At 44.2% G+C, this 13,596-nt stretch overlaps 1 protein-coding gene across 2 annotated transcripts in view; it reads left to right on the top strand.

The window, feature by feature from the left end:
• Nucleotides 1–13,596, top strand: part of LOC119167925 (uncharacterized) — a 61,695-nt gene that overhangs the window by 41,541 nt on the left and 6,558 nt on the right. For both annotated transcript variants that reach the window (XM_075865580.1, XM_075865581.1), the window contains one exon: nt 45–86. In XM_075865580.1, the coding sequence (XP_075721695.1) occupies nt 45–86 (42 nt within the window). The remainder of the gene's footprint in view (nt 1–44; nt 87–13,596) is intronic.

Raw genomic sequence — 13,596 nt, forward strand, 5'->3', positions numbered from 1 at the left:
GCCCTTTTCTAGATCATAAAAAGTTTTTGATGTTGTCTTAACAGGGGGTGAAGATGATAAGGGTGAGACGAAAGGCAAAGGTAAAGGTAAGTGCACTTAAAATTACTTTTTGTGAAAGAAAGGACGTAAATAATAATGAACTAGTGTTGTAATTGTTGCTCACTGTAGAAATACTGTGTCGTAAAAATGATTTTGTTGAAGCGGTAGTTATTTCGTAATAAATGCCGAGTGAGCGAGCCCCCAAAGTTTCGACACACCAACAAAAAAAAAGTTCCATGAGCCCAATGCTTGAGCGGGTGTTCTTGAATTGAGACTGTTTGCTTTTTCTAAAAAAGCTTTCAGAACACTGCTGTGGAGTTTCCCCGAATGCACTCACATATTTCTGAAAAATGACACGTCTTCGCCTACCAAGTTGCTTCTAAACAGACTCTTGACGGTGCCTCTGCATGTAGAGCAAAACCTTCCGTTTATGCGTTGAATGTCACAATAGTTGCACATCTAAGTTGTCCTCATGACATCATGTCAGATAAATATAGGCATTATCAGTTCATTGCTCCTTATCAAAATTATATAAAATGAGTGCATGAATTCACCATAGGTTGAATGACATATACCAAAATTAGAATTGAAATTTCATCAAGTGTAATTATGGAGTGACTATATTGTATTATGAAGTGAATAATATATAAGCCACGAGAATGCTGAGCGTGGTATGCTGTCATGTTCTTGAATGAAGCGCGTCTCATGAATATCGTGTTTCCACTAGTCATATACCTTCGTCATTCATTGATGTCTCGTAACGCCAAATTTGGTATATGTGGACCCAGCGAAACGGTCTCGAGAGCATCATGAAGAGCCCAATATACGACAAAGAAACGTTTACGCACGCGCACGCTGCGCACAGCGAAGATACGTTAGCAAAACGCGAACATTCTATATGGCCTGGCGCCAAGCGTGACCGGCGCGACCAGCGTCCTTCGGCGCGGCGCGACGGCAACCGGCCAAAATCGACATGCTGTATTAGGCGCCAATACGTAACCCAGAAAGCACTGCGTCTGCCTCTTTTCGAGATGAAGGGACGCCAGACGCAATGAAATGCGCATGCGTCATAGCAACGCAGCGCGCGCCTACGAGTATATGGCAGGACCAGCGCCTGGCGTGGCAACGCTGGCGTGACGCAACGAAATGAACGCCAGTGCGCACGCACGCCGGGTCACGTCGAAATGTATTGGCGCCTTGACTGTGGCATGGAGTCATGTCCTCACATGATACGCATCTCTTGATTATCATGTTTGCACCAGTCGCATACCTTCGTCATTGATTGACGTCCCGCAACACCAACTTTGGCATATGTGAAGCTAGCAAAACGGCTGCGAGCGCATTACAAGTGAAGCATGTAGACATGTTGTTACATGACACGCACCTCATGTTTATCATGTTTGCGGCAGTATATCACACCTTCATCATCAATTCACGTCCCGTAATACCGAATTTGGTATAAGTGAAGCTTGCGAAACGGCCGCCAGCGCATTATGAGCGTGTCATGTAGTCATGTTGTTACATGACACGCATCTCATGATTATCATGTTTGCACCAATCACATACTTTCGTCATCCATTCAAGTGCCGTAATACCAAACTTGGTATATGTGATGCTAGCAAAACGCCCGCGAATGCATCATGAGCTTGGCATGTAGTCATTATGTTTCATGACACGCATATCATGATATTCATGTTAGGGTCTGTCGTTTGTGTTCGCCATGCAATCATGTCATACCGTACTAGTTTTCCAACATGCAATGTGAACGAAACCACCGCAACAGCTGCAGGACCATGAAATTTCAATCATGATATTCATGACATCCATGTCATGATTTTCATATTATGACTAGTCAAATATGTTCTTAATACAGTCATGTTATGTCATACGAAGTTTGGTGTCGCTACCATTATCTAAACGGCCAGGAGAGCTAAAAGTTGTAGGCGGCTAGATAGATAGATAGATAGATAGATAGATAGATAGATAGATAGATAGATAGATACGCTCAAGGTCACCGAAGTTCGCAAAGAAATGCTTCGCATTTATTTTTAAAATAGAGTACGACGCACACTGGTATTGCATAGTGTACTTTCTAACGTGTCTGCTGCAGGACCAGCCTTTGTCAAAGTAACAAGTGCATATCAACGCGCTTCCTTATATATACGATTCACGTGGGATAGTCAAGAATGGCGACATATATGAACAGTTAGACAATTCATGGCGTGAAGTGGTCATGACGGTAAAGTTAGATATAGCGTGAAATATATATATATATATATATATATATATATATATATATATATATATATTCGTATAGGAAAGAAGACGCACGTACGAAGTTATTTTATTTGATGTTTCGGCCGTGGGTCCGGCCTTCATCAGAATACAGTTTATGGCACGAGTGCTGTTTATATACATGTGCATATCAGTAAGATACAAATGTGAAAACCGACATGAAAGGCTATATATGGGCATATATATATATATATATATATATATATATGCCCATATATAGCCTTTCATGTCGGTTTTCACATTTGTATCTTACTGATATGCACATGTATATAAACAGCACTCGTGCCATAAACTGTATTCTGATGAAGGCCGGACCCACGGCCGAAACGTCAAATAAAATAACTTCGTACGTGCGTCTTCTTTCCTATACGAATAATATTTCCCGGACCCAGCATCACTTTTGTTTTTGGTATATATATATATATATATATATATATATATATATATATATGTATATATATATATATATATATATATATATATATATATATATATATATATATATATATATATACAAATATAGAACATTAACGAAGAGAAACCACTTTTTCGCGCACACAGTATAACTATGAAAGAACCAGAGGTAGATAATATTATAAATATAAGGCAAACATGAACATAAAACTATCAAAATGCCAAGTGACATCATTGTCAGATTGTCCATCACATGCACGGCACAGTCATTGTGATATAAATAGATGAGTAGTTGATGCCTTTATTGACACGTGTGCGTTCAAATACGGTCTTGCATTTATATTCATTGTAACAGCGGCGATTAATCAACGCAAGTAGGTGTAAAACTTGGATACACAAATATATACCATAAAAGAGGCATTAGAGACGGTATCCAACAAGCATAATCGATGACGCCATGGGCCATGACTTGAGGCTGATAATGCTTGGTTCGCACACTATAGAAAGCGTGTCTGTACTTCTGTTTATGCTGTTGCGATCGGGGTTTGCGGTACCAAAGATCTGAGATCAAGGTGTCAAGGCTGGATTGATTTATTAAAATGTAGGATTTAACGTCCCAAAACCACCATGATATTAACGTCCCAAAATCACCATATGATCATGAGAGATGCTGTAGTGGAGGTCTCCGGAAATTTCGACCACCTGGGGTTCTTTAACGCACACTCAAATCTGAACACACGGGCCTGCAACACTACCGCCTCCATCAAAATTGCAGCCGCCGCAGCCGAGATTCGAACCCGTGCCCTGCGGGTCAGCAGCCGAGTACCTTAGCCTCTAGACCACCACGGTGGGGCTGTCGAAGCTGGAGGATCAAGGTTGAACTTCGTAGAGAAGGGTTATTTGCATTATTTATATGGCATGGGCTGTCTGACCCGAAGCTCTACATTAAAAGCTCTTCATTGGAAAAGGCTGTCTATTGAACAAGCTCCATGAACCCCACTAAGCAGCCCGCGAGGGCTGATTAAATACAGTCTCACCTCCCCAGATTCCTACATCGGGGAATATGTCCATACGGCACTGCTCAATAACATGTGGTGTTTCTTGGGCCCTCAGATGCAGAAACCCAAGACAAACGCAAGGCAAACATTTATCATCTTCACACTTATAAAACAACCACAACACTGTGGCTATTTGTACAACACTGGCTCCATAACTCAGTCATACAGTATTTATGTCTTCGCGCACGCGAGTTATCCGCGCGTCCTCACTACTCTGAGGTCTAATTCCGTCGGGCGTCACTCATGCTCACGCTGAAAATGATGGCGTCGACGACGCAACCTCGCCACGGGAAAGTTGCCAAGTGCACGGGAGCTCACGAGCAGACCATCAGGTGCTCGTGCTGGACCAGGCGGCTCCACGCTGCGGCCGACGCAACACCGAGGTCGCACCTTCAATTGGCGGTTTCCGGACCGGCGCCGACGTGGCACTGTGCTGACGATCTTGGTAACTGGTTGTTCCGGACTCGAGTCTGGACAGGTTCAGCCACTTGCCCGGGCCCACACGCTCGTCCGCCACAGGAACAGCATGTCCGGTCCGGCCGGGCACCGCCACTCACCTCAGGAGCACGCCGTGCTCGTTCCATTTGGGTTGGTGACACCGGCTAGTCCGTTCGGTCCCCTGAGGCCCAACGCCTAGTGCTCTTGCTAGCTGGCTGCGCTCTTTCTCTGCCCGTCGCTGTTCCAAAGCTCACGCGCTCACGTTCGTCTGACCCTGCTTTCTCGTATTCATTTCATTTCATTTTCATTTTATTTTATTCGGACATTTCCGCAGAAATGCCCACGAAGGGGGCAAAAGGAGAGTGTGTCTCCTGACTTGGCCCCTCTTCGTGAGGCACCTCGGGCAGGTAGAGCAGGACAGTACAAAACACCATAACATATTTTGAAATACAATACAAGTTGAAAAACAGTGAATACTATAAATATTACATACATTACATATTTCCTTTACATACACTGTAGACTTGTGTTCTGTTTATTACATTGTAAATTCGCTTCTTAAATTGTGTTATGTTTTTAGCCTCCTTAGCGTATTCAATTATTTCAGGAATCCTGTTGCACAGTAGAATGATTTGGTTATTAATTGACTGTACACCATAGTTAGTCCGGCACATTGGCCCGACCAACGCAACAGTACGCAGATTATACGTAAGATCTCTGCTTAAGTACACATCAGAAAAAATCTGGAAATTATCTTTAATTTTTTTGAAGATTAACATGGCTAGTTGCATCCTATAGCACTCTGGGAACGGGAGTACATTATACATATAAAAAAGAGACATATTAGTGGGGACCGAGGTACTTATCAAACCTAGTGCGCGTTTTTGAAGAAGAATTATACTTTCTGTATTTGTTTTGTTACACGTACCCCAGACTAAAATGCAATAAATGATTTGCGAGTAGATAAAAGAAAAGTAAAGCTGCCGTTTAACTCTCCCTGGAAGGAGATGCTGTAAGCGTCGAATAAGACCGATCGATCTTGATATTTTTATTCGCAGGTTGTCCACATGGTGGGACCAACTAAGGTCACTTTGAAAACACACACCCAGAAACTGAATTTTATTTACCTGCGCAATATTTTCTCCATTAAAAATCAGAGAGATAGCATAATCTACAGGCCTATTTTTTTGTTTGAAGAGCATAAATTTAGTTTTTTTTATGTTTAGTTCTAGCTGATTGACTGTAAGCCATGATTTTAGTTTATCCAACCAAGAATTTGCAGTTATTTCAATATCGCGAAGATCTAAACCAGAAAAGAAGGCATTGGTATCGTCGGCGTACATGACTATGTTAGGTGTGAACTGAATGTTAACTATGTCATTGATATAAAGTATAAAAAGTAGAGGACCAAGTATCGATCCTTGGGGAACCCCATACTTAATAACGCCCAAATCAGATTTATAATTGTGGAGCTGTACATATTGTTTCCTGGCCCAAAGATAGCTTTTCATTAGATCAAGCGCAATCCCGCGTATTCCATACAGTTGAAGTTTCCTAATTAATATATCGTGCTTTATCGAGTCAAAAGCCTTACGGAAATCGAGAAATATTCCCACAGTGTAAAATTTTTTTTCAAAGTTATGAAGTAGGCTGTCCTTAATACGGAGTAAAGCAGACTGAGTTGATCTACCTGGTTGGAATCCACACTGTTCTTCACAAATGACATTACTGTTTGCTATAAAAGAAAATACCCTCTTATATATCAGGCGTTCCGCGACCTTAGAGAAAAGCGGCAGAATAGAGATTGGGCGATAATTTTGAAGTTCATTTTTATCACCTCCTTTAAAAATTATTGTTACGCGAGCTATTTTCATGGCACATGGAAAAATTCCCGTCAGGAAGAGTCTGTTGCATATGTAAGTGAATGGGGCGACAATCAAATCAGCAACTGCCTTGATAGGTGCTGCGGAGATGCCATCTTCTCCTGGTGAGCTGTTCTTTAGTGAGCATATGACAGTGGCTACTTCCTCCTCGGTAACGGGTAATAAAAACAAAGAATTAGTGGAAGAGCTTTCAATATAGCATTCAGCCGGTTTAAGGTCAGTCGCTTGTGTTATATTACTTGAGGATCCTGCCTCAAGGAAATGAAGGTTAAATTTGTCTGCCAGTGCCTTGCCACTGAAGTGAATTCATTTGCGTCAACACTTTTGTTCGCAATTTCAGTTTCGGTTTCTTACTACAAACATGTACCGCAGCCCGCACGAGTGTCATTATGCCAGCACCTACCCCAATAAACACACATACGTAAACCAAACAGTGTACAGTCCTGGCGATGCTGCCTCCTTCGGCGAATCTTGCTTCCAGCGAGCGGGGTGATACGTGTTTGTCATCTCGCCGCTCACGCCGACCACTCAAGCCTTGTCGAATGGCGATTGTGGTCTAGGTGCCTCCGAGGGGCCATACCTGGACATTTAGTACTGATTTGAGCGTCGGCGGCTCATTAGTCAGAGACGCACAGCGTGGTGGTTCGACGTTCACAATCAGCGAAAGCTCGGCGTTGCGACTTTTACCGGGGCACGAAAACGCCACGCGTCACATCTCTGCGCGGACCCGAAGGACAGTGGTGCTCCGTAGATTAATTTAAGCCACGTAGCGCCCAGTACACGGAAATAGCAGGGTTTATTGGCGCTGCTCCCTATCTCCACAAAATTAGGCGGCTGCCTTTCATCCGTTCTGGCGGCCGCGGCAAGAGGGTGACCCGCCAAACGCAACCGCTCGTCTACCGGAGGGAAAATCAACATGAGGGTGACCAGCCGTACAGGTTGCCCGAAGTGTCATTGTTTGGTGGCGTCATCCAGGCCACTGTCGATGACTCAATACGGCAAAATTCAATCATCCATAAGCCTTTTCTCTCTGGGATTGGATTACACAGACATACACACAACCACAGACACGGGAAAGCACCCTGCCCACACTTGAGGCACATTGAGTCTGAAAATAATCTTTAACCAACCTTCCTTAAGTATTACGATCAAACACATAGCAGCAATCGAAGCGTTTTTTGAGTTTTTCCTCAAGCTCCCAATTCCAACACGAGAATAATCTCTCCCCAAACTGCTTTCAATAAAATAAATACCCAATCGATGCGCTCTCCGTGACATACTTGTGTGCCAGCGTTAGTGATCCGCTGTAAGCTACCAGGCCGCATACTCCTAAAATAAAGCGTTTTGCTTCACGTGGTCTTTTAGTCCCCAAAGTTTTGTGCCGCCAAAGTTAGTGGTCAGTTCCTTTTGAGCAGGCAAAAAATTGATTCTAGTGCTGCACCTATAGCAAGAAAATCTATATATAGATTAAAATTCCGGAAACGCACGTTATGGTGCGTTTGCGGAAGACAATCCTGCGTGGATTAACGACTATTTCTGTCTGGTGGTTGCCATATTCATAAAAGCTACACAATAACTTTCGAACCAACAAACTCACTTTCTTTACGTCTACACTAAACACATGCGAACAAAACAAAAATAGCAACAAAAAACTTTCGCATGAATCGTGAAAAAACTCACAAGGAATATCCTTGCGTTTCCTCGCTCACCCAAAATTTGTTTCTAACGTCGCTCTTACTCGAAAAACGCTCCTAGGCGTGTCGTTATGCAACCGCACAGTACTTACCCTTAAAAGCAAAACATACACTGCTTAAGAAATAAACAAAACCTAGAACTTGTTACCTAAACACTAGCTCGTAGCTGAAATACATATAAAACACTTCCCAAAATCGAAACCGAATTAAACAGTCAAAACAGAACTTCAAAAAGAAAACACAAAACAACTAAGCAACGAGCCTTTTTACACGCTTACCGCTGCCACTCAATTTTGAGACGAACTCGAGGCGGTCGAGCCCTGTGGGCGTTTCTTGGCGAACCAGAAACAGAACAATGTCGAAACCCATACGCTTCGCTTCTGTTGGTGTTGTTAGTGGTTCATAAGGAAAAGGAAGAAGGCACCTTATTTCTGTCTGGCTACAGGCGACACGGCGCAGTGCCTAACCCCGCTAAGCTCCTCGCTGGCGACCTGCATTGTTTCCCTCGCTCAGCTACTTCTTGCGATCCAGTGACCTTGCCCTTACGTGTCCCATTAAACGTATGTCCCGTTAAACGGATGAAATGAACCTCAATCTGTTTACTACGCTCCTTTCTTCTGTTTGCATTTTCACCAAACGCGCTTTTCCTTTCCTTTTTGCCTGGCGGCTGGTACACTAGTGAAGCAACTCCGGCGCCGTCAACAAATGCCTAATTCGGCTCACTATGTTTGAACGCTTATTGCTCTCCTTCAAGCGTGTTGGGCTCTTTGTAACACTCCCGCCATTACGATGCCGCTTCCTCCTACGCCTATTTTCGGGGTTCATTTCTAAACGTTCCACTCGCCTCTCTAGCTCGCCAGCACTCAGGCTAGTTTTGTTAGCTGTCTTGCCCGCACAGTCTGAATTATTTGCGCACAAATCATCTTCTCCCTCACTCTCCAGACTGGCGGACAGCTTAACCCGTCTCGTAACACTGCAGTTGTTGTTTTTTGTGAAAAAAGCTAGCTCGCACTCCAGGGAGCTGCTCACAACTGCATCGTACTCAGCGATATCTGCTATCGATCAATCTCCTGAATTCACCTCGGCGTTCCTGGTTAGCGTTTCGAAAACACCTTGGACACCGCATGCAGGATCCACCGTGGCGATACTCTCTCGTGAATCCAGCTCACATGCCTGGGAGATGTCCTCAACTACTCCACCCTGCACTACTTCCGTACACTGTGCTGGCCTAATGCTGGTGTTCTTGCGTAGCGGGTCGAAATCTTGGACTCCGAAGCCAATATCCGACATAAGCACAATCCCACTTTGAGTCTGTGCCAGGCCGTCTACAGCTATCTTAGCTGTTTTACTAGAATTTCCTTCCCCTGGCACAGCACCTCGCCGCATTTACTCTCGCCTTCAGAAATTTCTCCTCTAAGCACTGCTTCTTTTGAAGCTGTCAACCATGGTTAATTCATGAACCTACTTCTACCCTCGCAGTTGCTGGCTTTTCCTGCGGCTCCGATTTGCACCACACTCAGCTGTTTTTTACACTTCTCGTGTGCTACCTGTACTGATTGACCACTCCTTTGCTTTGCATCTAACCTGCGTTCTAGTTTTTCACACTCGTGTTTGACCCTTTTCTTCTCTTCAGAAATTTCTCGCATCACCTTCCTGTGTTCTTCCTTCCTTAATCTTTCTTTCTCTATCTATTTCTGTTCCAATAAATATATATTCCCGGAGTACTCAATATCGGTCGTGTCGCTTTTACTTTCGAGAATTACCTCACGGAGTTTAGATGCAGGCATATCATCCTCGAATTCTAGGTCAAGATTCCAACACAGGTTTAGCAGGTTATCTCTCGTCAATCTCATCAGGTCCATAGCGACTACTTTGCTTTGGCTCTGCTGTGAAAAAACCCAAACCCACCAGAGTTTCAATTCTGGGTCTGCAGAAATTGAAGCCTGGTTATTCCCACAGCAGAGACTGAAAGCATAATCACACAAGTAGCACTACGTGGCCAACCTCGCTCTCTACACTTTTTCTATTTATTTTGCACTCTTCTGCTATTTTAAACTTCCGTAAACTTTCAAAAGTTTCCCGCAACGTACCTCACAAATTGCGCAAAACTCACAAGTTACTACTAAATTATCTGAGTGTTCGTTCTTAACCTACTTGCTGAGATAAACATCGAGTGCTGCTCTGTGCCCTACTAACAACCACAGAGGCTAGACAGTTCTCGGTTATATATGTTTTTAACGGGTCCAGCCTAAAAGACTCGATACACCTCAAGCACAAAGCCAGGCACTCATTCAATTACGTGGGGTCGTGGTACACTACTTTCATCCCGCCGAATTCCAGGGCTAGGGCTTTCGGCTGACCTCCAGTCCAGGTCACTCTCCGTCACTGAGTCTCATCCTACCGCTGTCACCAGTTGTTGCGACCTGGGTTGGCGGCACCGGAAATCCGGGATCAAGATGTCGAGGCTGGAGGAGGTTGAACTTCGTAGAGATGGTTTATTTACATTATTAACATGGCACGGGCTCTCTGGCCCGAAGCTCTAAATTAAAATTGTTGCAGCTTGGGCTAGTTGGTATGACATGACGATAGTTATAGCGCGAGAACAGAATGACGAAAAGACAAGAAGGACAAGAAGGACATGAGCGCTAACTTCCAACTGAGTTTATTGCGCAGAGTGCGAAAACATATAGAGGACATAGTAAACCATGTGACAAAAACCATGTGGCACAAAGAGCAATACACGAGTAAGGGTAAAAACAAAAGCACAGAAAAAGGCAAAGTAAAGTCTATAAGGAAACGAAACAGAAAAAGTAAAAATATTGTAACTACTTCCGCACACCGAAACCTCAGAGGAACTAAAGTTCCTTCTCGGAGAAGACACACAGAGGGCTCGCTAATGCATGACACCTGTTCGCATGCCATCTGGGCGGCCTCTACTATGACTCGGGTGCGCTCATCCCAGTGCCTGTACAGCGTCACTGTGTCCTTGAAAAGTGGCACACAGTTGCCCTCTGTGCAGTGCTGAGCAAGAAGACGCGAACAGGTCTCAGGTGGCACGCGACCAGGTGGTTTACTGCCTCCTCTATATGATTTTGCGCTGTGCGCAATAAACTCTGTTGGAAGTTATCGCTCGTGTCCTTCGCGTCTTTCTTGTCTCTTCGTCGTCGTTCTGTTCTCGCGCTATACCTATCGTATAAATTGAAAGCTTTCCATTGAAAAAGATTGTGTATTGAACAAGCTTTAGGAAGCACACTAAGCAGCCCATGAGGGCTGAATAAATCCAGTATCATCTCTGTAGGCCCCGAGAACGAAGAATAGGTCGATATAGCACTGTCCAATACCATGTTCCACAGCACGCACGAGTGTCATTATGCCAGCACCGACCCCGACAAGCACACAAACATGAACCAAACACGTGTATGGTGCCGGCAATGTGGCCTTCTCCGGCAAATCTTGCTTCCAGAAGCGGGGTAAATTGTGTTTGTCATCTCGCCGCTTGCGCCATCCACCTAAGCTTGGTGGAAGGACGATTGCGGTCTAGTAGCCTCCGAGGGGCAATACCTAGCATCTGGTACTGATTTGAGCGTCGGCAGCTCATCAGTCACAGACGCACAGCGTGGTGGTTGGACGTCCGTAATTGGCGGAACCTTGGCATTGTGGCTTTTACGGGGCACCAAGACGTCACGTGTCACATCTCTGCGCGGTCCCGAAGGACAGCGGTGCTCCGCAGAGTGATTTCAGCCACACAGCGCCCAGTACATAGAAACAGCAGGGCATCTTGGCACTGCTCCTTATCTCCACAAAATGAGGCGGCTCTCTTTCTTTGGTTCTGGCGGCCGTGGCAAAAGGGTGGCTTGCCAAACGCCACAATGCCCGATCAAATATTGTTGAATTTATAGATGAGCTATGATTCCAAGATTCCATGATTGTGATGAGATCAACAGTCGGATTTAGGTATAGTGACCCAAATTTTTTAGAAAGAGTGTCCTGTCAAGCAAACATGGTTTGAGAGTGGGAGGTTAGGTAGCATATCGGTTTGCGATCTGTGGTTGTTTAAGCGTATTCGGAACGATGTTTCAGTTTGGCCAATATATTGTTCTTGGCAGATGGCGCACTCGAGCATGTATATAACGTTAGAGCTATCTCAAATAAAGGAGCCGCAAATTTTAAAGAGTGAGGTTTGACGACGTACTAACGGCTTCCTGAGTTGTTTGCATATATCACAAACCTTGGAGCGTGATTTGTTGCAGGGTGGACAACCAGATGTTGTGGGTTCGTTTGATTTTGAGGATGTTAACATATGACGGAGATTATCCAAGCACCAGAAAACTATGCGAGGTGGTTAGAAAAGATACTTTTTCAGATGCTCACTTTAAGCAAGGATGTTGTGGTGGCGTTTCAGTTTAAGAAGACCCTTTGGCACTAATGCCGAGTAAGTTAGTACGAGATTAGTGCCAGCACGCTGTTCAGGCAAATGGTTTCCGCTAGAAATTTCGGCTCTATATGTCTATTAAATTTCTCTGCTCGGTCTATATAGTCATTGACCAAGCCCGTCAGATACCATCGTTTGATGAGAGCGCTAATCGATTGCTCGCAGGCAAATAAAAAATCTTCGCGATCGGAACACAATCACTCAAAACGGTGAGCCTGACTATAAGGTATACCTGTGTTACAATGTCGCACATGGCTGCTCTAGAAATGGAGAAGTTGCTTCCTATCAGTAGGTTTGTGGTATAATTTTGTCAGCAATTTTCCTTCGGAAAGCGTACCAGTGACATTCATAAAGTTAAGAAAATTTGTTGAATACCTCTGCAAAAGCTTACCCTGCCACGGTGGTCTAGTGGCTAAGGTACTGGGCTGCCGACCCTCAGGTCGCGGGTTCAAATCCCGGCTGAGGCGGCTACGTTTTCAATGGAGGCGGAAATGTTGCAGGCCCGTGTGCTCAGATTTGGGTGCACGTTGAGGAACCCCAGGTGGTCGAAATTTCCGGAGCCCTCCACTACGATGTCTCTCATACTCATATGGTGGTTTTGGGACGTTCAACCCCATGTATCCACCAATCTACGAAAGTTTGATCGACGGACGGAAATTATAAAATCCATCTATATATTTTAAGAGCGTGTCCTCCCATGAGTTCAAATTAAGCATTTATCATCTGTAAACCGTGTATAAAACGAAGGCCACTAGTCAGTGCTGGTCAAATCGATATTCTTTAGAATGCCCATGAAAATGTTAGCATTAGTAGGGCCTATTCGGGTTCCCATTGACGTACCGCGATCTGAACATAATGGCAATTGTCAAATTAAAGGTTATTAAGTTCAAGAATAATCTTCAACAGCAAATGCAGGGTTTATTTATCGATGGGTCATTCAAAGCAAGAATATTCGTATGCCTTCAACACTGCAGCTGTTCCATCGGCATGCGGTATGTTAGTAAGAAGCGAGGAGATGTCCAGTGTTACAAGTATCGCAATTTGGGGAATATTAAGACCTAATATGTCTTGAAGAAAATTATTGGTGCCTTTGAAAAATAATGAAAATGTCTCTGGAGTATTTATTTACGGAATCATCATAGCACGAAAACTCGGTTGTAGTGTTAATGCCGGAAATGATCGCTTGGCCCGGGTTACCTTGCATGTGAATCTTCGGAAGTATGTAAAATCTGGGTACAGGACCGAGCGGAATAAAAGCCTGAACTATTCTCAGGTTGTTTCTTCTAGGTTTTTTCTGTTAGAGCCATAAGCTTATCTTCAAGAAGAAATATTATACCTAGTCG

The sequence above is a fragment of the Rhipicephalus microplus genome, chromosome 6 (assembly GCF_043290135.1).
Source record: "Rhipicephalus microplus isolate Deutch F79 chromosome 6, USDA_Rmic, whole genome shotgun sequence".
In the NCBI taxonomy this organism is placed as follows: domain Eukaryota; kingdom Metazoa; phylum Arthropoda; class Arachnida; order Ixodida; family Ixodidae; genus Rhipicephalus; species Rhipicephalus microplus.